Raw genomic sequence first — 25,008 nt, 5'->3', positions numbered from 1 at the left:
GGCGAGGTGGCGGGCGCCTGTAGTCCCAGCTACTCGGGAGGCTGAGGCAGGAGAATGGTGTAAACCCGGGAGGCGGAGCTTGCAGTGAGCTGAGATCCAGCCACTGCACGCTCCGCCTCCCGGGTTTACACCATTCTCCTGCCTCAGCCTCCCGAGTAGCTGGGACTACAGGTGCCCGCCACCTCGCCCGGCTAGTTTTTTTTGTATTTTTTAGTAGAGACGGGGTTTCACCGTGTTCGCCAGGATGGTCTCGATCTCCTGACCTCGTGATCTGCCCGTCTTGGCCTCCCAAAGTGCTGGGATTACAGGCTTGAGCCACCGCGCCCGGCCGAGACTCTCTTTGGCTAAAGAGAAAGACGACACCTTCAAAAGCAAAGTATTTCAACGACTGATGCTAAGAGAAGCAATGAGACAGGTCAGGATATGAAAGAGTCGGCCCCAACAAGGCACTTGTCTCCAGAGGGAATGCAGAAAGGAAATGATGCCAAAGAAATTAAAGAAGTCTTAAATACTATTTCCAAAGAGTGAAACAAAAAAATTTTAGGAAAAGAGAATCAGAAGACACAGGCATATATGCATGTGCCTGGTGTATGCTGCTACATGTAGCACAGGATGGGAGCAGAGAGCAGATCTTAGTCTTACTTAACACCCTTGAGGAGACTGACTCTGCACCTCAGAGAGTCACATATCCTAAAGTTCAGAAGGAGCTTGGTAGTACACTTTCAGAATTTAGAAATAGTAAAGGTAATGAAACAACCTTTTTTTTTGAGACGAGTCTTGCTCTGTCACCCAGGCTGGATTGCAGTGGCATGATCTCAGCTCACTGCAAACTCTGCCTCCCGGGTTCAAGTAATTCTCCTGCCTCAGTCTCCCTAGTAGCTAGGACTATAGGCGCCTACCACCACACATGATTAATTTTTGTATTTTTAGTAGAGACGGGGTTTCAACCATGTTGGCCAGGCTGGTCTTGAACTCCTGACCTCAAGTGATCCACCCACCTTGGCCTCCCAAAGTGCTGCGATTACAGGTGTGAGTCACTGCGCCTGACCACGAAACAACATTTCTGTAGTCTTGTAGAATAAAATCTATAACATCAGAAACTTCTAATTAAGTCTTCCATTGATATTTTCTATTAAGTCACTTTTGAACTAGAAGAAATTTGAGAGTTAAGAACTGAACTATAATACAAATCTACCAGAGAGTAGACTACTATTAAGAAATACGTGGCCAGGTGCAGTGGCTTACGCTTGTAATCCCAGCACTTTGGGAGGCTGAGGCGGGAAGAATATGAGGTCAGGAGATTCAGACTATCCTGGCTAACATGGTGAAACTCCATCTCTACTAAAAATACAAAAAATTACCCAGGTGTGGTGGCAGGACCCTGTAGTCCCAGCTACTCAGGAGGTTGAGGCAGGAGAGTTGGCATGAACCCGGGAGGCGGAGCTTGCAGTGAGCCAAGATGGCGCCACTGCACTCCAGCCTGGGCGACAGAGCGAGACTCTGTCTCGACAACAACAACAACAACAAAAGAAATACCTATACCAATCATTATCTGTAAACTACCCCAGCTGCTATACTCAAGTTCTTAACAGTTTTTAATCATAAGAAAAAAGACAATGTTAAAACACATACACACATATGAGTCAGAAAAGAGAACAAGAGAATGTAAATATTGCTAAAAATTCAACGAATAATAACCATAATCTTACAGAACAAATGTTACTTCTCATATCAACTCAATCCTAAGTGGCCTATGGAACAGGAAAGCAATAAGCAATTTGGTACTAAGGATGAAGGAGGAAAGAATTTTTGATTTTTGATTAGGCTATCATAAAACGTAGCGATCAAACATTTCATTTGACTAACGAGATCGAACATTTCGTTTGACTAACGAGATCAAACATAGGTTAGGAACAGAACCTTACACTGTAACAGCAGAAAGTAAATGTCAGAACAATTCTGATACAAACAACGTTCAAGTTAAAAGAATGATGTACACTTATTGCTCTTCCAAAAACAAAGAAGGAAAATCCATGCCAGTCTGGGAAATTTGTTCTGAACAGAGTACAGCATATTTCACTATTCTCTACCAATCTCACTTCTCTTTTTTTTCTCTCCACCCAGAAACTAATCCCCCACCTCAGAGTCTCTAGACCTACCTAATCCCATTTTACTGACTCTACTTATTTCAAAACCCCAAGAAAATGGTGTGCATGATAGGATGCTCTCTTTATTGACATGTAACATCATTGTCTTTTTAAAATCACGCTCATCCTATATATGCTTGCTATGCAGCCAAAATAAAAGCATTCAGTAGCCTGGACTCTCCACTTCTCTTGGCTTCCAGTGTTTCTATTTACACTCAGCCATCTGGACTCTTTGGTAAACTGTGGACCTTTAATGCTGCCTGGTGCTGTACATTCTCCCAAGGTGTGGCTCTCTGCCTCAGGTCTTCATCTTCCCCCACTTTCAGCTTTTGTTCAAATTACTAATGTGCACAAGACAATCTCCATTTCCTTATTCACTGTTCTACAACATAACCACAGCTTACTATGTACTTCCTCTAGGAAACCTCCTGGGTTTAACTCAATCCTTTTAATCATCATACACAGCCAGGCAGGAGGATGATGCTCTGGACAACAAAAAGAATTTAGTATCTTGCTAAAAATTAGTATACAAATTTAACTTACCTTCAGAGAATACTTACAGTTTAATTTCAAATGATTATAGAAACAAAGCAGTAAACAACATGCTTCCATTTCTCTTGGGAAAAACAACTTTTCTTACAAACTGGTGGAATTTCCTACCTGTTTTCTTTGCCATTCTGAATCACTGAGTGTCTATCAGCTGTAGTTCTCTCACTGCAAACGTAAGTATTTCGCCGTGTCATTCCACCAGATGCTGTGTTACTCTATAAAAAAGGGCATTTTTGTCTTAATTTGGTAAATACAGTACTATGAGAAAAAATGAACTTATCTACATAAATGGGAATACCAGTCTTCTATTTACTTATTTTTTGAGGCAAGGTCTTACTCTGTCACCCAGGCTGGAGTGCAGTGGAGCAATCTTGGCTCTGCCTCCCAGGATCAAGCAATCCTCCCACCACGGCCTCCCAAGTAGCTGGGAATACAGGCATGTGCCACCATATTTGGCTAATTTTTTTTTTTGAGACGGAGTCTTGCTCTGTCACCATGCTGGAATGCAGTGGTGCCATCTCGGCTCACTGCAACCTCCCCTTCCTGGGTTCAAGTGATTCTCCTGCCTCCGCCTCCCGAGGTGCCCAGCCTGACAACCTAATTTTAAAATGGGCACCTTCAATAGACATTTCTTTAAAAAAGCTATACAATGGCCGGGCGCGGTGGCTCATGCCTGTAATCCCAATAGTTTGGGAGGCCAAGATGGGCGGATCTCCTGAGGTGAGGAGTTCCAGATCAGCCTGACCAACATGGAGAAACCCCGTCTCTGCTAAAAATACAAAATTAGCTGGGCGTGGTGGTATATGCCTGTAATCCTAGCTACTCAGGAGGCCGAAGTAGGAGAATAACTTGAACCTGGGAGGCGGAGGTTGCGGTGAGCCAAGATCATACCATTGCACTCCAGCCTGGGCAACAAGAGTGAAATGCAGTCTCAAACAAAACAAAACAAAACAAAACCAAGCTATACATATGGCCAAGAAGCACATGAAAAGATGCCCAATATCACTTGTCATTAAAGAAATGCAAATCAAAACCATGAGGTACTTCTTCCTACCTACTAGGAAAGCTTTAAATAATAAAATAATAATAATTATTAATTGTTGGCAAGAATGTGAAGAAAAGAGACTCTCACTATTGCTGGATAAAATGGTACAGTTGTGAGGAAAACCGTTCGGCAGTTTACCAAAAAATTAAACATGGAGTTACCATATGACTCAACAATTTTATTCCTAGATATATACCCGAGAAAAATGGAAACACAGCCAGGTGCAGCGGTTAATGCCTGCAATCCCAGCACTTTGGAAGGCTAAGGCGGCAGGACTGCTTGAGCCTAGGAGTTTGAGACCAGCCTGGCTGGGCTACACAGGGAGACCTCATCTCTACCACAACAAACAAACAGAAAAAATAAGCCAGGCATGGTGACGCATGCCTGTGGTATCAGCTATTTGGGAGGCTGAGGTGGGAGGATCTCTTGGGTCTGGGAAGTCAAAGTTGTAATGAGCCATATTTGCACCATTGTACTCTAGCCTAGGTGACAGAGCGAGACCTTGTCTCCTCCCCAAGAAAGAAAAAGAAATTAAAACATAAGACCACATAGAAATTTGTACACAATTGTTTATAGTAGTATTATTCATTTTAACAAATACATGGAAATAATATAAATGTCCATCAACAGATGAACAGTTAAATTGTGGCATATACACAGAATGGAATATTACCCCCAAAAGAAACAAAGTACTAATACATGCTACAGGCTGGGCATGGTGGCTCACGCCTGTAATCCCAGCACTTTGGGAGGCTGATGCGGGCAGATCACCTGAGGTCGGGAGTTCGAGACCAGACTGACCAACATGGAGAAACCCCGTCTCTACTAAAAACACAAAATTAGCCAGGCATGGTGGTGCATGCCTGTAATCCCAGCTACTCAGGAGGCTGAGGCAGGATAATTGCTTGAACCCAGGAGGCGGAGTTTGCAGTGAGCCAAGATCGTGCCATTGCACTCTAGGCAACAGGAGTGAAATTCCATCTCAAAAAAAAAAAAAAAAAGAAAAAAAATATATGCTACAACTTGGATGAATCATGAAAACATTATGCTGAGTTAAACAAAGAAGCAGACACAAAAGGACACATGTGAAATGATTCCATTTATATAAAATATTCAGAACAGGCAAATCCAGAGAGACAGAACACAGACTGGTGGTTGCCAGGGCATGACGGGAGGGGAGGGGAGGGGAAGGGAGGGGAGCGGAGGAATGGAAAGTGATTACCTAAGAGATACAGGTGTTCTTTTTTTTTTTTTTTTTTTTTTTTGAGATGCAGCCTTGCTCTTTCACCCAGGCTGGAGTGCAGTGGCGCCATCTTGGCTCACTACAACCTCCGCCTCCCGGGTTCAATTGATTCTCCTGCCTCAGCCTCCCGAGCAGCTGGGATTGCAGGCGCCTGCCACCATGCCTAGATAATTTTTGTATTTTTAGTAGAAATGGGGTTTCACCATGATGGCCAGGCTGGTCTCAAACGCCAGACCTTGTGATCTGCCTGCTTTGGCCTCCTAAAAAAGAGCTGGGATTACAGGCGTGAGTCACCGTGCCCTTTCTTTCTTTTTTTTTTTTTTTAAAGACAGGGTCTTGCTCTGTTGCTCAGGCTGGAATATGGTGGTGTGACCAAGATTCACTGCAGCCTCAACCTCCTAGGCTGAAACGATCTTCCCATCTAAGCCTCTCAAGTAGCTGGTACTACAGGTATGCATCATCATGCTCAGCTATTTTCTTTTTAAATTTTTTCATAGAGATGAGGTCTCACTTTGGTGCCCAGGCTGATCTCAGATTCTTGGGTTCAAGTGATCCTCCCACCTCAGCCTCCCAAAGTGCTGGGATTATAGGGGTAAGCCACTGTGCCCAGCCTAAACAGATGCTCCTTCTGGGGAGCTGAAAAAGTTCTGAAACTAGAGAGGTGCTGGTTGCACAATACTGTGAGTGTACCAAATGCCACCAAATCGCCCACTTTAAAATGGTTAATCATTGTCATGTGGATTCACATGAATTTAACTTCCAAAATAAAAAACTAAAAAGCAAGGAACAACTCACAGCTATGGACATTTTTTTAATTTTTTGAGATGGAGTCCTGCTCTGTCACCCAGGCTGGAGCACAGTGACACAATCTCAGCTCACTGCAAACTCCACCTCCTGGGTTCAAGCAATTCTCTTGCCTCAGCCTCCTGAGTAGCTAGGATTATAGGAGCGCACCACCAAACCTGGCTAATTTTTGTATTTTTAGAAGGGATGGGATTTCACCATGTTGGCCAGGCTGGTCTCGAACTCCTGACCTCAAGTGATCTGCCCGCCTCGGCCTCCCAAAGTGCAAGGATTACAGCCACTGTGCCCAGCCATAGCTATGGAATTTTATCAGATAATTTTTTTTTTTTTTTTGAGGCGGAGTCTTCACTCTGTCGTCCAGGCTGGAGTGCAGTGGCACCATCTCGGCTCACTGCAAGCTCCGCCTCCCGGGTTTGCGCCATTCTCCTGCCTCAGCCTCCCGAGTAGCTGGGACTACAGGCGCCCGCTACCGCGCCCAGCTAATTTTTTGTATTTTAGTAGAGACGGGGTTTCACCGTGTTAGCCAGGATGGTCTCGATCTCCTGACCTCATGATCCGCCCGCCTCAGCCTCCCAAAGTGCAGGGATTACAGGCGTGAGCCACCGTGCCCGGCCTGTATCAGATAATTTTTAAACAAAGATAAAGCAGTCACTTTTACTACAGCATGAGCAGACCATGTACACAGGAATCCCGAAGATTCATGGGAGAAAATAATGTTGCTAACTACCTTTTTTCCTTTGTAAGTAATTTAGTGTGGGTGGACTGATAATACTCATGATTGACTTGCAGAAGGGCAGCGTGCAGACAAGAGCAAAGGGGAAGGGAGGTCATGAAGGCAGGGAACAATGCCCTCATCTTCTCTGGTAATTGTCAATAAACACTGGAGACTGAATTGTAACTGCAGGAGTATGGAAACAACAGTCCTATTTTATGGCATTTGGAAGCCAAAATAAACTTTTCACACAGGGTTTACTCCGACTAAGCATAAGGTCAGAGGATGAAGCACGTAAAGCCCCTTGGGGTCCTTTATGCACCCAGTTCACAATGGAACAATGAAGGGCTTTCAAAGAGAGAAACAGGGCTTCTCCATAGTCTCCTCAGTCCAGCGTTTTTCTGGAGTTGGAGGCAGGGCTGCATCATTGTTAATTCTGTAGGGAAAAATGTGCTTATAGAATAGTCTTAAGATTGTTGACTCTCTGAAAATTATTTAACAGGTTAGATAGAACACACTTCAATACACAGAAAAAAGTTTCTGAAGCTGAATGGATGCAATTTAATGTAGTAAATATTATCTATTTACTGGGGAGATTTTGTTACAGGTAGGGATTAAGAGCTGGATTCAGGCTGGCAGTGTAATTTCAGGCAATTACCCAACTTTTTTTCACCTTAAAATGTAGCTAATCCATGAAAAAGCACTTAGCATGGTCCTTGGCACATGGAAGGAACTCAGCCAACACTCATCATCATTAGAGCCTTTTAAAGACTCAGTGTGAACACCACATCTTTGGGGCACTGGCAGTCAGACTTCCCCATGTATGCACAGTAGGCTTCTGTCAGCACTGTCATTGTTTTCATTCACTTCCTGTTAGACTGAGGTCTTTCCATGTCTCAGCACCTGACAATCTAAGGTTCAGCAGGTGTCTGTGAAATAACTGGAACCAGCCCTTGAAATAAAGGACCTATCACCATCTAGTGTCTATGGTGGGTGTGCTATGCTCTGAATGCGTCCCCTCCAAAATTCATGTTGAAGCTTTATCTCCCATAGGAGAAAACAGTATTTGGAGGTGAGTCTTTTAGGTGTTTAGGCCATGAGGGCTCTGCCTTCATGAATGGATTAGTGTCTTTTTTTTTTTTTTTTTTTGAGAAGGAGTCTTGCTCTGTCGTCAGGCTAGAGTGCAGTGGCGCGATCTTGGCTCACTGTAACCTCTGACTCCCGAGTTCAAGCAATTCTCTGTCTCAGCCTCCTGAGTAGCTGGGATTACAGGCATCCGCCACCATGCCTGGTTAATTTTTGTATTTTTAGTAGAGATGGGGTTTCACCATCTTGGCCAGGCTGGTCTTGAACTCTTGATCTCTTGAACTCCACCCACCTCGGCCTCCCAAAGTGCTGGAATTACAGACGTGAGCCACCGCTCCCGGCTGGATTAGTGTCTTATAAAAGGGCTTGAGGGGGTGAGTTCACCCCTTCTGTCCCTTCAGCCACATGAGAACACAGCATTCGTCTCCTCTGGAGGATGCCAGCACCAAGGCATCATCTTTAAGCAGAGAACAGAGCCCTTGCCAGACACGGAACTTGCTGGTGCCTTCATCTTGGACTTTTCAGCCTCCAGAATTGTAGGAAATCAATGTCTTTTCTTTATAAATTAGCCAGTATCAGGTATTTTGTTACAGCAGCAGGAATGAACTAAAAGAGTGTCAACAATAAATACCTACAATGCAGCAGGTAGGATTTCTATAGGTTAAGATTGGGCATGGTTGTCTAGTGGAGAAAGCTTCCAGGCACGGGAGACCACAGGAGTAAAATGAACACCTGGTGTCCAGCCAGCTCCAACCCTACCACCCTAAGACCACTCTACAGTTCAACAACACTTACACTAGGGACAGTGGAGCTTTTCTTGCGTTCAGGAATATCCGCCTTATTGGGATTACTTGCATTCCCAAGCATGGGACTGGCTGGAGCAATTCCCTTTCCTCCAACAGCACTGCCACTTGACTTCCGAGAGGAAATTCCATCTTCTTTGAGGTCACTATCTGCGGTGCTGGTCTGACTCCTTTTCGGATACGCCACAACAGAAGGAATAGCTGGTCCAGCTAAAATAAAGAGTTCACTTTTTAAATGACTGAATATAGTTTCAAGTTTTATTTTGTGACAGTAACTGTATTTTCTTTTTTTTTTTTTTTTGAGACGGAGTCTCGCTCTGTCGCCCAGGCGGGAGTGCAGTGGCCGGATCTCAGCTCACTGCAAGCTCCGCCTCCCGGGTTTACGCCATTCTCCTGCCTCAGCCTCCCGAGTAGCTGGGACTACAGGCGCCCGCCACCTCGCCCGGCTAGTTTTTTTGTATTTTTTAGTAGAGACGGGGTTTCACCGTGTTAGCCAGGATGGTCTCGATCTCCTGACCTCGTGATCCACCCGTCTCGGCCTCCCAAAGTGCTGGGATTACAGGCTTGAGCCACCGCGCCCGGCCGACAGTAACTGTATTTTCTAAGATGATCTAAGGTTGCTATTCACCTAAAAAAATGTAAAACAGTAAAATCCTCTAAGATGTTTCCCACTTATATCTAATGTTTGCCTTATGCAATGAATTCAATATTTAAATTTCACTTAATACCCCAAACTTTCTACTTAAAAAATAGTAAGTGTTTAGAGTTGTCCTTTGGAAACACCTTAAGGTGGTGGTACTGTATAGATTCAAACTAATTAGATGCACAAATAACAAGCAGAATCAACCAGTTCATCTTGCACATCTGAGTGAATTACATCCTCTTTTTGTAGGAGAGATGCCATCACCTTTTGGAAGAGAAAAGTATCGATTTTATGGGCTACTTCTTTTGAAGTTTTATCTTAGATCTTTTTCAAAGTGCTCATAATCTTCTAGATAAACAGGAGTTTGAGGAGACAGGGGAAGGTGTAGAAGCAGAGGAACCATGCAAGTAACAGGGAGGAAGTCGGTGGAGGTCACTAGTCATTCCTGCCACTCCAGGAGGAGTGTGTCCAGGGATATGTGCCGAGGGACATGTGGACGACAGACTGATGTCCTGTAGTAAACAATACAGAGACTCCAACAGCAGCACAGGAGACTCAGAGTGCAAAGAATTCTGGAAATGAACATGATAACTAGTGTATGCCTCAGATATGATAATCCAGTGGTAATCTTAAAGGACAGCATCAAATGCTCGTTTTTTTCTTTTTTTTCTTTTTTTTGAGACCGAGTCTAGCTCTCTCACCCAGGCAGGAGTGCAGTGGCTCGATCGCAGCTCACTGTAACCACTGCCTGCCAGGTTTAAGAGATTCTCCAGCCTCAGCCTCCGGAGTAGGGGAAACTACAGGCGCGTGCTGGCTAACTTTTTTTTTGAATTTTTTTTTTTTTTAGTAGAGACGGGGTTTCACCGTGTTAGCCAGGATGGTCTCGATCTCCTGACCTCATGATCCATCCACCTTGGCCTCCCAAAGTGCTAGGATTACAGGAGTGAGCCACCGCACCAGGCCTGTTTTTTCTAAGGCAGAAGAGAATTTATATTTTAAATATATTAAAGGTGGGAGGTGCATGGTAGCTCACGCTTGTAATTCCAACACTTTGGGAGACTGAGGTAGGAGGATAGCTTGAGCTCAAGAGTTTGAGGCTGCATGTGGCTTGGGTGACAGAGTGAGAAACTGTCTCAATAAATAAATTTAAAAAACAAACAAAAAAATGGGAGTGGGGAGGAGCCAGTTCTTGGACAAAAATCTAAATGGCAAACCTATCTGGAACTGAATTAAAAGTAAATAAGGGCTTAATTTTATTTATGGGAGAACAACTAAGTTTTTGGTTTATTTATGGGAGAACAACAACTAAGCTTTTGGTTTAGTAATTTTAACATATAAAACAAAAACTTAACCAAGTACAGGGTGATATTAGCCTCAATGCGTATCTTTCTTCCCAATACCATGAGAGGTCTACTGACACTGTGAACTTTCAGGTTACTACTGATTTACTTTCAAACTTTTATTTGTTTTTAGAAAATATAAAACCTTTTAAGATTTGAGATTCTGAAGAGAAACAGACATTGATCTAATCCACTGACCTCGTTCAGATTTCCCCAGTTTCACTTGTACTAATTTGTAAGTCTGTGTATTTCATTCTATACCCTTTCATTACATGTTCAGATTCATGTGGTCCCCACCAGTCAAGATACAGAATATTTCCATCTCAAAGACCCTGTCGACTACCCTTTCATAGCCACAGCCACTTCCCTTTTATTTTAACTCCCTTTTGCTAAACCCCTGCAACCACTAACCTGCTTGTCATCTATAGAATTCTGTCATTTCAAGAATGTTACGTGAATGGGCATCCATGGAATGTAACCTTTTGTGTACTTTCACCCAATATAATTCCCTTGAGATCCGAGTTGTGTACATGATAGTTTGTTCCTTTTTTTTTCCCCCCAGACGGAGACTCGGTCTGTGGCTGTGGAGTGCAGTGGCGCGATCTCAGCTCACTATAACCTCCGCCTCCCAGGTTTAAGCGATTCTCTTGCCTCAGCCTCCCGAGTAGCTGGGACTACAGGCGCCCACCACCACGCCCAGCTAATTTTTTGTATTTTTAGTAGAGACAGGGTTTCACCATGTTGGCCAGGATGGTCTCAATCTCTTGACCTCATGATCCACCCGCCTCAGCCTCTCAAAGTGCTAGGATTACAGGCGTGAGCCACCACACCAGGCCTGTTCCTTTTTATTGTGAGTAGTAGTCCACAGTATGGATGTGTTACACAGAAATTTCTTTTTCCTTTTTTTTTTTTTTTTGAGATGGAGTCTCGCTCTGTTGCCCAGGCTGGAGTGCAGTGGCACGATCTTGGCTCACTACAAGCTCCATCTCCCGGGTTCACGCCATTCTCCTGCCTCAGCCTCCCGAGTAGCTAGGACTTACAGGCACCCTCCCCCAAGACCCGCTAATTTTGTTTTTGTATTTTTAGTAGAGACAGGGTTTCACCATGTTAGTCAGGATGTTCTTGATCTCCTGACCTTGTGATCCCCCTACCTCGGCTTCCCAAAGTGCTGGGATTATAGGCGTGAGTCACCGCAACTGGCCAGAAATTTCATTTTTATGTAATCAAATTTGTAAGTCTTTTAATTCATGGGTCTGGTGTTTGGGGTGACAAAAACACCTTCACCAGTCCAAGTTATAAAGCAAATAATCCCATGTTTTCTTTCAATATTTCTAGAGTTTTATTTTTTATATTTGTATCTTAACTCCAATTGGAATTCATCCTTGTATAAGATGTGAGAAACTGATCCAAATTAATTTTTTTTTGAGAACTACCAAATTGCCCCAACACCACTCATTGATTGGTAAACAGTGATTTTTTTTTTCTTCCATTTTTTAAAAAACAAGCTAAAGAACCCCTTGAAAGTCAGATGAAGATCACCATTCACAGAAAAAGTGTATACACACATATGGGGTGTTCACACGTGGGTCTCAAATTAGGAAGGACAGCTACAAATTACATTGTGGCTTTAGAGAAGAAGCAGGCACCCATGCAGAGGTCAACATCCATAGGCAGGGAAAAAGGAAGAAAGAGGTGAGATGAGGCAGGATGAGGTGAAAGTTGGCCTGGCTATACAGGCTTGCCTGCCTTCAGAAATTCCAAGAAAGATGAGGATTATGAAAAAGCTACTCCAATGAAGTGTTTCAGTGGAGAAAACCAAAGGGCTGGAACCAGGAGGCTTGAGCTCTGCCCCAGGTGTTTCTCATTTACTATGTAACCTTGGGAGACTTGGTAATCTCTCTTGGTCTATTTCTTTAGACATAAAACAAGAGGTTTGATGAGTGTACAATACCATGTCTAAAGCTCTTTTTATCTCTAAAATTGAGCTGGGGGAAAAAAAGGCACTAATAATCCGGATAGAATCTATGTACTTAAGGAAGAACTTACTAACATATTCCTTAGAGAAATGTGAAAATCCTGTTGTCAGGTTTCTTCTAGGATTTAGGGACAATTTAAACCAGATGGTTTCAGGGCATTTAATTGCCATGTGGTCCACAGGCACTAGAAACTCTCGTTAGTGACTAACATGAACACAAAAAAGGCACACCTAGATCAACACGTCACCTACAAACGCTAGGAGCATAAATCCTGATATCAGAATGAGTTCTGAGCTCTCAGTTATACCCTAGAATAGCAGGCACTGTAGATGGTTTACTAGTGATATTAGTACACTGTTGTTTCAGTCTAAACCATGTAGAAAGGCAGGCAACGGAAGGAAGAGAAATGGAAATCAAGCCAAGAGTCATCATTTTTAGTACAAAATCAAAGACTGTCCACACCTACAATACTCTGTGCAGTCCTAAGTGTCAAATCTCAAAATCAAAGTATTAAGATGGAAAATGTCCAGAGAAGAGAAATAAAATGAAGCCGAGCGCAGTGGCTCATGCCTGTAATTCCAGCACTTTGGGAGGCCAAGGCGGATGGATCACCTAAGTTCAGGAGTTTGGGACCAGCCTGGCCAAATGTGGTGAAATCCCATCCCTACTAAAAATTAAAAAATTAGCCGGGCGGCCGGGCGCGGTGGCTCAAGCCTGTAATCCCAGCACTTTGGGAGGCCGAGATGGGCGGATCACGAGGTCAGGAGATCGAGACCATCCTGGCTAACACGGTGAAACCCCGTCTCTACTAAAAATACAAAAGACTAGCCGGGCGAGGTGGCGGGCGCCTGTAGTCCCAGCTACTCGGGAGGCTGAGGCCGGAGAATGGCGTGAACCCGGGAGGCGGAGCTTGCAGTGAGCTGAGATCCGGCCACTGCACTTCAGCCTGGGCTACAGAGTGAGACTCCGCCTCAAAAAAAAAAAAAAAAAACAAAAAAAAAAATTAGCCGGGCATTGTGGTGCAGGCCTGTAGTCCCAGCTACTCGGGAGGCTGAGGCAGGAGAATTGCTTGAAACCAGGAGGCGGAGGTTGCAGTGAGCCCAGGTCGCGCCACTGCACTCCAGCCTGGGCGACAGGAGTGAAACTACGTCTCAAAAAAAAAAAGAAATAGATTTGGTTCCTGCATCCTGGAATAGTAGAATTAAAGGAAATATCTGCAATGTTAACATTTATAGTTATGAGCGAGTAAACACACATGCTGGCCTCAGGACTCTGACACACAGGCTGCCTTGAAGGCAGAGCAACCGTAGAGCCTGGTAAGCCTATCCTTTGGGGGTCTTATGTCTCATAAAGGACTGGCTTCTAGGTGAAGTTTAAAAGGGAGGGTGGTTTAACCACACTAACAGCAAGAGTATGGATGAGAATGACACAGTAAAACATTTAAACCAATTAAGGCAAAACTGAGGTTCCATATATTCTCCCGGGCTGCCCTGTCCATTATGATAGTTACTGGCCACAACTGGCTATATATATATATATATATATATACACTACACTTAAGTAAAAAAAAATTATCATTATTATTATTATTTTTGAGATGGAGTCTCACTCTGTCACCAGGCTGGATGGAGTGCAGTGGCACGATCTTGGCTCACTGCAACTTCCGCCTCCCGGGTTCAAGCGATTCTCCCACCTCAGCCTCCTGAGTAGCTGGGATTACAGGCACATGCCACTATGCCCAGCTAATTTTTTTTTTTTTTTGAGACGGAGTCTTGCTCTGTCGCCCAGGCTGGAGTGCAGTGGCTGGATCTCAGCTCACTGCAAGCTCCGCCTCCCAGGTTCACGCCATTCTCCTGCCTCAGCCTCCCGAGTAGCTGGGACTACAGGCACCTGCCACCTCGCCCGGCTAGTTTTTTGTATTTTTTAGTAGAGACGGGGTTTCACCGTGTTAGCCAGGATGGTCTCGATCTCCTGACCTCGTGATCCACCCGTCTCGGCCTCCCAAAGTGCTGGGATTACAGGCTTGAGCCACTGCGCCCGGCCGCTAATTTTTTTATTTTTAGTAGAGATGGGGTTTCACCATGTTGGTCAGGCTGGTCTTGAACTCCTGACCTCGTGATCTATACGCCTCGGCCTCCCAAGGTGCTGGAATTACAGGCGTGAGCCACCGCGTCCGGCCAGTAAAATTTTAAAAGGGTAAAAATCGGCCAGCCAGGCCAATTACAGGCTCAAACCTGTAATCCCAGCACTTTGGGAGGCCAAGGTGGGTGGATCATCTGAGGTCAGGAGTTCTAGACCAGCCTGGCCAACATGGTGAAATCCCATCTCTATTAAAAATACAAAAATGGGCCAGGTGTGGTGGTGTGTGCCTGTAATCCCAGCACTTTGGGAGGCCAAGGTGAACGGACTGCTTGAGCTCACAAGTTCAAGACCAGCCTGGCCAATATGGTGAAACCCTGTCTCTATTAAAAAATACAAAAACTAGCCAGGCATGGTTGTGCACACCTGTAATCCCAGCTACTCAGGAGGCTGAGCAGGAGAATCGCTGGAACCTGGGAGATGGAGGTTGCAGTGAGCCAAGATCACGCCACTGCACTCCAGCCTGGGCGACAGAGCCAGATTCCATCTCAAAAATAAATAAATAAATAAAAATTAAAAAAAAATAAAAAGGGTAAAAATAATTTCCTCAGTTCAAGTACTTGATAGCCGCAAGTGTCCAGTAGCTACTGAACTGGACAGCACAGATATACGAAACTGTAATGATCACAGAAAGTTCTACTGGATAGTGCTACTCTACAAAGTAAATCCAATGCAGAGGTGAAGAGAGTAAATAGAACTATAGAGTAAGTGCTGGGCATGGTGGCTCATGCCTGTAATCCTAGCACTTTAGGAGGCTGAGGTGAGAGAATCACTTGAACTTGGGAGTTTGAGACCAGTTTGGGCAACACAGTGAGACCCCCATCTCCATTAAAAAAAAAAAAAAGAAAGAAAGAAAGAAGAAAGAAAAACTACAGATTAAAGCAGAGGTTCTAGAATGGCAAGTGGAAAGGTTTCCACTCAACTAAGCTTTATCCAGCAAAAATCTACTGAATGTACAAAGAAGAACAGAGCCTTGAAGTAATATGTAATCATGGAAGCACCTGCAGGAACACTAAGAAAAAATGCTGACCAGGCGCGGTGGCTCATGCCTGTAATCCCAGCACTTTGGGAGGCCGAGGCGGGCAGATCACTTGAGGCCAGGAGCTGAAGACCAGCCTGGCCAATTGCGGTGAAACCCCGTCTCTACTAAAAATACGAAACTTAGCCAGGCATGGTGGTATATGCCTGTAGTCCCAGATACTCGGGAGGCTGAGGCAGGAGAATTGCTTGAACTTGGGAGGTGGAGGCTGCAGTGAGCCAAAATTGTGCCACTGCACTCCAGCCTGGGCAACAGAGTGAGACTCTGTCTCAAAGAAAAAAAAAAAAAGAAAGAAAAGAAAAAAGGGAAGGAAGGAAGGAAGGAAGGAAGGAAATAAATAAATAAATAAATAAATAAATGCCAAGAAAAGACATAAAGCCAAGCTCTGAGCAAGAGAATGTTTCCCAGTGCTAGGAGACCTCTTGCCTGGACTCTAACAGAAGGCACTGGGATACTCCAAAACTTACCATGGTCACTGTAGCGTCTTTGCTTCTGGCTTGAAGAAACACTTCTCTGCACTTTGTGGTGAGGAGACTGGCCAGTACTGTTGTTGAGATCACTGCTTGGCCTAACCTTAGCAAGTGAAAGATTGCTGCTAGAACTGGAATCACTAGCATCCAGCTAAGAGAAAATGAGAAAAACAGAGCAAACCACAACACGAACCCAAATGGTTTATTAGGAAGTTAAACTTTTCATTAACACAGACCTCTCATAAACCGTTCATTCAGAGAGAGGAGGAATCACAACGTACAAAAATGACAACCCTAAACTCAAGTAAAAGCAGTTTTCTGACTGCTGGAAAGACATTAAAGGTAATGTATGTGTGATTTTCTTCCCAGGCTTTCTCAAATTTAACTTTAAATGCTCTATTTACTTCATCTGATGCTTTACGTCATTTCTAAGCTATTAATGACTATAGGTTAATTTATGAAAGACCAGGTTTATGATAATATCCATCTTTTTTTTTTTTTGAGACATAGTCTCACTCTGTCACCCAGGCTGTAGTGCAGTGGTGCGATCTTGGCTCACCGCAACCTCCGCCTCTCAGGGTCAAGTGGTTCTCTTGCCGCAGCCTCCCAAGTAGCTGGGATTACAGGTACGCGCCAACACATCCGGCTAATTTTCTGTTTGTTTGTTTGTTTGTTTGTTTGTTTTAGCAGAGACAGAGTTTCCCTATGTTGGCCAGTCTGGTCTCGAACTCCTGGTCTCAAGTGATCTGTCCACCTTGGTCTCCCAAAGTGCTGGGATTACAGGTGTGAGCCACCACACCTGGTCAATATCCATCATTAAGGGTTAAGTTAAAATAGCTTATAATAGTCATAGGATTTAGATTTGCTATTTGCAGGTAAAGCTAAAAAATGATGTATCAAATGTTACAAATATTCAAAAGATAAGAACTAAGAAAACAGTTTATATAAACTAATAATTACATAACGGGTATTTCAGCTCTTTCTCTCTGATTACTCTTACCTCTGAAGATTTTCTCCCCAGTAACAAATATGTAGCTGTGATTTCATCATATTTCATTTTACTAAGAGATTCTTGAATTTCTTCTTGTGAATATCCCATTCCCACCATAATATCTAAAAGAAAGGCATAATATAGTTTATGTGTTTTGTTTGGGTAAGAAATCATGTTTTTTTTTTTTTGAGACAGAGTTTTGCTCTTGTTGCCCAGGATGGAGTGCAATGGCGTGATCTCGGCTCACCGCAACCTCCATCTCCCAGATTCAAGCAATTCTCCTGCCTCAGCCTCCCAAGTAGCTGGGATTACAGGCATGCGCCACCACACTCGGCTAATTTTGTATTTTTAGTAGAGACGGGGTTTCTGCACGTTGGTCAGGCTGGTCTCGACCTCCTGACCTCAGGTGATCTGCCCACGTCGGCCTCCCAAAGTGCTGGGATTACAGGCATGAGCCACTGTGCCCAGCCAGAAATCATTCTTTTATAGGGTAAAGTAATTTTCATTTGACCTAAAAGATGACATATTACATACATTTTCTAACATAAATGGGCACTTGTTTCAGAGTTACTGGAAACTACAGGTAGTTACGTTCCTAAATATGATAGAACAGATAAACTGTTCATATAACTTGTGCTTAACTTTCCATTATTCACATTTTAGGCACAGACATGAGTCAAAACAGAAATGTGTTACTTAGACAACTACACATGAACATGCAGGCATGGAGTCATTACCTATTCTTTTTTGGTCTGAGATGTCTAGCTCTGGTTCAACGAATGGTTTCAGTTCATCTTCTTCATGCCCTGCATTGATCCACCTGTCCTTCATGATTTGCTAAAAAAGGTAAACTGTTCATTAGCAGAGTAAAATGAAATATTCTGATAACCATAATATTTACAAAAATTTATTTTCAACATTTCATTGACTATCGTTCAAAACATAAACTCAAAAATTGTTTTTAATGTTTTAATTCTTCCTTAAGAAACCGCAGGATGTATCCAGTAGGGCATACAAATCAAGCAAAGACCTAAGGCCACTCTAAAGACTCTCCAAAGTTGTTGCTTGTTTCCACCTACATGATTACCTCTAGAGTGCCGCGTTTAATTGGATTTAGCACCAGGAAACGTTTGAGAAGGTTTTCACAGTCTGTAGACATGTAGAAGGGAATTCTGTATTTCCCTCTTAATACTCTCTCTCTCAGTTCCTTTGGGGAGGTAGAGAGGAAAGAAAACAAGTAAGTCAACCTTTTAGGTTTAGTTAACAAAGCACGACAAAAAACCCCCTGAAACCCCTCCACTGATACAATGTTAAAAATATTAAGCCATACAATATTTGGAAACTTCTTTTAGTTTAGTGAAGTACATGGGTGCAGCTTCTTATACCTTTAGGTTTTGCCCATCAAAGGGAAGTGAGCCACTGACTAGTGTGTATAAAATGACCCCCAGACTCCATACATCCACTTCTGGCCCGTCGTATTTCTTGCCCTGGAAGAGCTCAGGTGCTGCGTATGGAGGACTGCCACAAAACGTGTCGAGTTTACTGCCAACGGTAAATTCATTGCTAAAACCAAAATCTGCTATTTTAATGTTCATATCGGCATCTAACAATAGATTTTCAGCCTAGAGGGAAAACATGAAGACAAAAATGAAATTTAACCAAAATAGAATTAGAATTATGACAGGATTAGGCATTTCAGAAAAGTTTTCTGTAATGATATAAAGTTACCTCCTAATTAATGTGAAAACATTCTACAGACAAAAACAGGAGACAAGTTAGAGCTCCTTATTTTATAACTAACAATAATAAACATGAAGTATAGATTAATTCTAGCACTAATTTAAACATCAATGTCCCAAGATCAAGAAAAATCTTGACAATTTTTTTTCTATTAATAATAATAATAATAATATGGGGGCCGGGCACGGTGGCTCATACCTATAATCCCAGCACTTTGGGAGGCCGAGGTGGCCGAATCATCTGAGGCCAGGAGTTCGAGACCAGCCTAGTCAACATGGTGAAACCCTGTCTTTACTAAAAATACAAAACTCAGCTGGGCATGGTGGTACACACCTGTAATCCCAGCTACTCAGGAGGCTGAGGCAGGAGAACTGCTTGAACCCGGGAGGGGGAGGTTGCAGTGAGCTGAGATCGTGCCACTGCACTCCAGCCTGGGCGACAGAGTGATACTCCATCTCAAAAACAAAAAACAAGAATAATATGGGGCAGGGGTAGGGGCAGGGCCAGGTACAAGTGGCTCACTTGGGCAGGAGTTCGAGACCACCTTGGGCAATATAGTGAGACCCCTTCTCTTTTTTTTTTTTTTTTTTTGAGACGGAGTCTCACTCTGTCGCCCAGGCTGGAGTGCAGTGGCCAGATCTCAGCTCACTGCAAGCTCTGCCTCCCGGGTTTACACCATTCTCCTGCCTCAGCCTCCGAGTAGTAGCTGGGATTACAGGCGCCCGCCACCTCGCCCGGCTAGTTTTTTGTATTTTTTAGTAGAGACGGGGTTTCACCGTGTTTGCCAGGATGGTCTCGATCTCCTGACCTTGTGATCCACCCGTCTCGGCCTCCCAAAGTGCTAGGATTACAGGCTTGAGCCACCGCGCCCGGCCGTGAGACCCCTTCTCTACAAAAAAAATAAAATAAAATTAGCTGGGTATGGTGGCACACGTCTGTAATCCCAGCTACTTGGAAGGCTTATGTGGGAGGATCTCTTAAGCCTGGGAGTTTGAGGCTGCAATGAGCTATGATTGTGCCACTGCACTCCAGCCTGGGTGACAGAGTAAAACCCTGTCTCAAAAAATACATAACTTTTTAAAAAAAGGGGCATTTCATAAAAACTGCTAAATAGCTATAAAATGGCTGTTAATGAGGAGGGGAGAATCCCAAACCTCATTCAAGAGTCAAATCACGGCTGAGTGCGGTGGCTCACGCCTGTAATCATAGCACTTCTGGAAGCTGAGGCGGGTGGATCACCTGAGGTCAGGAGTTCGAGACCAGTCTGGCCAACATGGTGAAGCCTCATCTCTACCAAAAATACAAAAAATTAGCCAAGTGTGGTGGTGGGCACCTGTAATCCCAGCTACTTGAGAGGTTGAGGCAGGAGAATCACTTGAACGTGGGAGGTGGAGGTTGCAGTGAGCTGAGATTGCACCATTGCACTCCAGCCAGGGCGACAGAGCGAGACTCCGCCTCAAAAAAAAAAAAAAAAAGAGAGAGACAAATCACAGTCACTTTATTTTATTTTTTTTTGAGACGGAGTCTCGCTCTGTCGCCCAGGCTGGAGTGCAGTGGCACAATCTCGGCTCACTGCAAGCTCGGCTTCCCGGGTTCACGCCATTCTCCTGCCTCAGCCTCCAGAGTAGCTGGGACTACAGGCGCCCGCCACCATGCCCGACTAATTTCTTTTTGTATTTTTAGTAGAGACCGCGTTTCACCGTGTTAGCCAGGATGGTCTCAATCTCCTGACCTCGTGATCCGCCCGCCTCAGCCTCCCAAAGTGCTGGGATTACAGGCTTGAGCCACCACACCCGGCCTAGTCACTTTATTTTAACAAACATTTCCTATTTTCTATGTGGCTACTCCACAGCAGATACTATATGAATGTCTGGATGGATAATGATGAACAAGACAGATAAAGCCCTACCCTTAACAGCTCACAGTTTAGAAGAGGCAGAATGATAAGCAGCTGTCCTGAGACACAAATGCCATAACTGAAGAAGCACAGGGAGTTGTGGGTTGGCACTGAAAGGTGTGGATGGCTTCCCAGACGACGTGAGATCAAAGCACCAGAAGGTGCATCTGATCACAATGGGTGTGTTGATGAGGGATATTTCAGGCAGAATAAAGAGTGTGAGAACCCATGTGAGACACAGCATGTTTCACACAAGAAACTGAAAGACAGTATGTGGGATAGAGATGTGTAGAGGGGGCTGGGGAGATGGTCAGGGCTTGATCACAAAGGACTGTACTTGAGAAGTTTGAGTTTTCATTGTAAGAGCAATGGGAAGCCACTGAAGAGTTGTTCAAGCAGAGAAATGACCATCTTATTTGTGTTTCCTTAAAAGACCATTCTGTGTGCAGTGTAGAAAAAATACATGGGAAGAAGAGGCACTAGAAGCAGAGAAGAACAGGTAAGAAAGTAGTGTCGAAATCAACTATGAGATAATGATGGTCTGGCCTTGGATAGTGTAACAGGGGCATAAAAGAGTGAGCTTAAGAGATATTTGGAACACAAAAGGACTTGGTGACTGAGTGGTAGTACAGGCGAGTAAGGCACCTGAGGGACATTAGTCACCTGAATGAGAAGTGAACATTCATGTTTATAGGCTTTGAACCTGCTGCACCCAACGGATGTTTACATGAAGATACGCTTTGCTCAGCTGGGTCCTGGATCCCAGAAGAGTGCTCTGGCCGCAGGAATGGATTTGGGACTATCAGCATACAATTGGCTACTGGAGCTGAGAGAGTGAATGTGAATGCTCTAGGGGCGGGTGCAGAGAACAAGCAAGTCAATGACAATTACATGAGGGGAGAGCGAAGATGAGTGTCAAGTTAAGACACAGAATCTAGGAAATGTTTAGAGAAATATGGCTATGAAGGGGAAGAGAGAAAAAACGTGTATCTGGAAGGGGAACAGGGATGGCTTTTTAGTTTAAAAATAAAAGTACACTTGAGCATGTGTAAATGCTCCTGGTGAAAGGCAAGTAGAGAGGGAGAGTGAATAAACAAATGGAGAGAAAAGAGGCATCAGACAGAGCACAGCCCCCAGAGGGAATCAGGACCCAGAGCTCAGAGCAGAAGCACCCCACTCTGCTGTAACAGGATGGAAAGAAGTGATGGATGTGGGTAGGTGAAGGTAGGTTTGAGGGCCTGGTAGAAAATGAGAGTTTCTGCCTTGTGTTTTCTATTTTCTCTATGTAATACGAAACATCCTATGCCAGAGTGAGGGCAGAGGCTGAGGACCTTGAAAGAGGTCTAAAACGGGCACTGCTGTTAACGGGAGAGAATGCTGATGAAAACAGCAGAAATGAATGCCGGGTGGCACTGAGGATGCTGTGGGTGCGACCATACATTTCTGGAGGCCCCCATTTGTTTGGTTGTGTGATGACTGTCCTCCAGAGATCAACCACCAGTCACCTTAACTGAAATGTAAAATACTTTCAATAAACTTTATTTTTCTTTATTTTTAATGCTCTTTCCTATAACTTGATTAAGAGGATTCAATTATTGTGGGATTTTAAAAAATGTTACTAAGTCTAATCTACACCTCATTTGTGTAATGACCACTGAGAGAACTGCACACATACAGACAGAGCATACACTGAGAGTGAGGCACTTCTACTTACCTTGAGGTCTCGATGTACGATCCGTTTCTGATGGCAGTATTGAACTGCAGACACAATCTGAATAGGAGAGACACAGAGTCAGTCATTACTGGTACAGATTCGTAATTAAGATGAAAATAACTTTGTTAATGTTCACACATATAGAATACTCAATAGGCACTCGAATGTCCATGTGGATTTCTAAAAACAATTTTCCTATGCCTTGAACTTTCCAGTCTGGAGAAATTCAGGGGTGAGGGCAAAAACAAACAGGTGAGGATGTTCTTCTGTTTTCTACTGTTTTAACTGAAGTCTCTTTTTGGACCCTATCCACTGACATTCCATTTACTGTGTAGTGCCAGGACCCAACAAACTGACTGGATCTGGAGGACCCTGGCTGCCCCTAGGCCCAGATGGCTCTGGTGCAACCTCTTTTTTTTTTTTTGACAGTCTTGTTCTATCACCCAGGCTGGAGTGCAGTGGCGTGATCTTGGCTCACTGCAACCTCCCTCTCCCGGGTTCAAGCAGTTCTCCTGCCTCAGCCTCCTGAGTAGCTGGGATTACAAGTGTGTACCACCATGCCCGGCTAATTTTGTATTTTCAGTACAGACGGGGTTTCACCACGTTGGTCAGGCTGGTCTCGAACTCCTGACCTCAGGTGATCTGCCCGCCTCAGCCTCCCAAAGTGCTGGGATTACAGGCGTGAGCCACTGTGCCTGGCCTGGTGCAACCTTTCCATATCCTTAGAGTCAACTTCAAACCAGCGGTTAGAGAGTTGCCCATACCCAGGTGTTAATCCAGGTTAATCCATACCTGGATTAATCCTTTCTCAAATAGATCAAAGGATTACTCTTCTGTAAGTGCCCTTCTCAGCCTGTTTCCTGCAACAGTCTTTCTATTAACTAATGTGGATTATGGAGAGCAAAAGTTAGTTAACTTCTCTGAGGGTCAGTTTCCTCTTCCTTTATTAAAATGGAGGAATGAATGTTGTAATGTATGTGAACTATGAAAACTACTATGTGCACGTGCACTATTAAGGATTCCTCCCACTTTCAGCAAACAGTATGCTTTTATTTAGTCAACTTGCAATCATGCCTATGATTAAACAATGGTTTTACTGAAATTTCACACTTACTGGTCACTTAAAAAAAAGTCTTCTAATATTAAAGCTTTATATGCTCATTGTAGAAATTTCAGGAAATACAGAAAAGTCTACAGAAATATATTCCTGCATTACCACTAAGTAGAGGTAACATCTCTTGTTATTTTGTTGCACTTGCATCTAGTCTTTTCTTTGATATTCTGCATGTATACTTAGACACATATGATTACATATACACAAAACTGAGGTTATAATAAAAATACTGTTGGTTCCTCCAAATCATCATCAACACTTAGCTGTAAGCCCCATGGACCCACCCATGGATATAAAATCTCAGAGGGCTGTACAATATTTTGGTTCAGAATAAGCAGCAAGGAAAAGTTAAACTGGGGTTAGGATGAGATGATAACAAAAATCAGCACTTTCATTATTTAAAATTAACATTCAGAATATCAGACCCACTTATAATTAACTAAAGGTACAAAAATTCCAATGCCAAAACACGGGTTTTAAAGCATCTGTTACTTTGGATTTATCACTATTGTTCTATTCTGTCAGCATGAAAACTGGAAAAGTAAAACAGCTTTGTTTTCCCAAAACAAAGTAATAGTTTTGTCACCTAGGATACAGGTAAATTTTATTTAATCTTTTCCCTTTTCTCATTCAGAATTTATATTAGTTTTTCCTCATATTGAGATTTTTCTTATAGTTTATTTTCAAATTCTGCTTTTGAATCAGATTTGATGATTTCCTGCCCTTTCTCAAAGAGATCAAAGGATTTCTCTCTCTTTAGCTCCAAAACAGCTCAAAGCTAACCTGATGCCACAATAAGCTGAAAAGACTCAACTTGAACCTACTGCTTTTTTTGCATTCTATCAGCAGCTAGAAATGGTGATTGCTAATAGATGTTATCTAGGTTGAACTATGAATGTTAGCCTAATTCACTTTCTTTTTTTTTTTTTGAGACGGAGTCTCGCTCTGTCGCCGGGGCTGGAGTGCAGTGGCCGGATCTCCGCTCACTGCAAGCTCCGCCTCCCGGGTTTACGCCATTCTCCTGCCTCAGCCTCCCAAGTAACTGGGACTACAGGCGCCCGCCATCTCGCCCGGCTAGTTTTTTGTATTTTTTAGTAGAGACGGGGTTTCACCGTGTTCACCAGGATGGTCTCGATCTTCTGACCTCGTGATCCACCCGTCTCGGCCTCCCAAAGTGCTGGGATTACAGGCTTGAGCCACCGCGCCCGGCCCTTCACTTTCAATCATACATAAAAGAGCATCAAAGAATCAGTATCACCAGCCCACCAAGAAAGAGGTAAGTAAAAAAGATGGAGCTGGAAATCTACTTTTTTTTCTCGGAAAAGAACAAGAGCTCAACCAAAAAATTAAAACGTCATAAGTAGTAACTAGGATGGGCTTGGTGAGGAAGCAGGAAGGGGAAAACCCATCTGGTGATGAATATGGAAAAGGGATCACACACAGTGTACTTTGTGTGTGGCATACCTTCCTTTTTGTCATAAATAGAAAAACTTCTTTTTACTTGGTCAAAGTAATGATGACTTATAAACTCCTAGAAAGCACAGAAATTGAGGCTG

General features: G+C 43.6%; 1 protein-coding gene across 1 annotated transcript in view; it reads right to left on the bottom strand.

Annotated features, from left to right (window-relative positions):
• MARK3 (microtubule affinity regulating kinase 3) overlaps positions 1 to 25,008 on the bottom strand; it is a 122,429-nt gene that overhangs the window by 25,833 nt on the left and 71,588 nt on the right. The window contains exons 6-13 of the mRNA XM_025391469.1: positions 22,339 to 22,395; positions 18,373 to 18,609; positions 18,075 to 18,194; positions 17,725 to 17,824; positions 16,997 to 17,109; positions 15,994 to 16,147; positions 8,382 to 8,599; positions 2,808 to 2,911 (exon numbers count right to left, since the gene is read on the bottom strand). Of these exons, the coding sequence (XP_025247254.1) occupies positions 2,808 to 2,911; positions 8,382 to 8,599; positions 15,994 to 16,147; positions 16,997 to 17,109; positions 17,725 to 17,824; positions 18,075 to 18,194; positions 18,373 to 18,609; positions 22,339 to 22,395 (1,103 nt within the window). The remainder of the gene's footprint in view (positions 1 to 2,807; positions 2,912 to 8,381; positions 8,600 to 15,993; positions 16,148 to 16,996; positions 17,110 to 17,724; positions 17,825 to 18,074; positions 18,195 to 18,372; positions 18,610 to 22,338; positions 22,396 to 25,008) is intronic.

Source organism: Theropithecus gelada, chromosome 7b, assembly GCF_003255815.1.
Source record: "Theropithecus gelada isolate Dixy chromosome 7b, Tgel_1.0, whole genome shotgun sequence".
Classification (NCBI taxonomy): domain Eukaryota; kingdom Metazoa; phylum Chordata; class Mammalia; order Primates; family Cercopithecidae; genus Theropithecus; species Theropithecus gelada.
The sequence above is the reverse complement of the archived record's forward strand: the minus strand, read 5'-3'. Positions and strand labels throughout refer to the sequence as shown.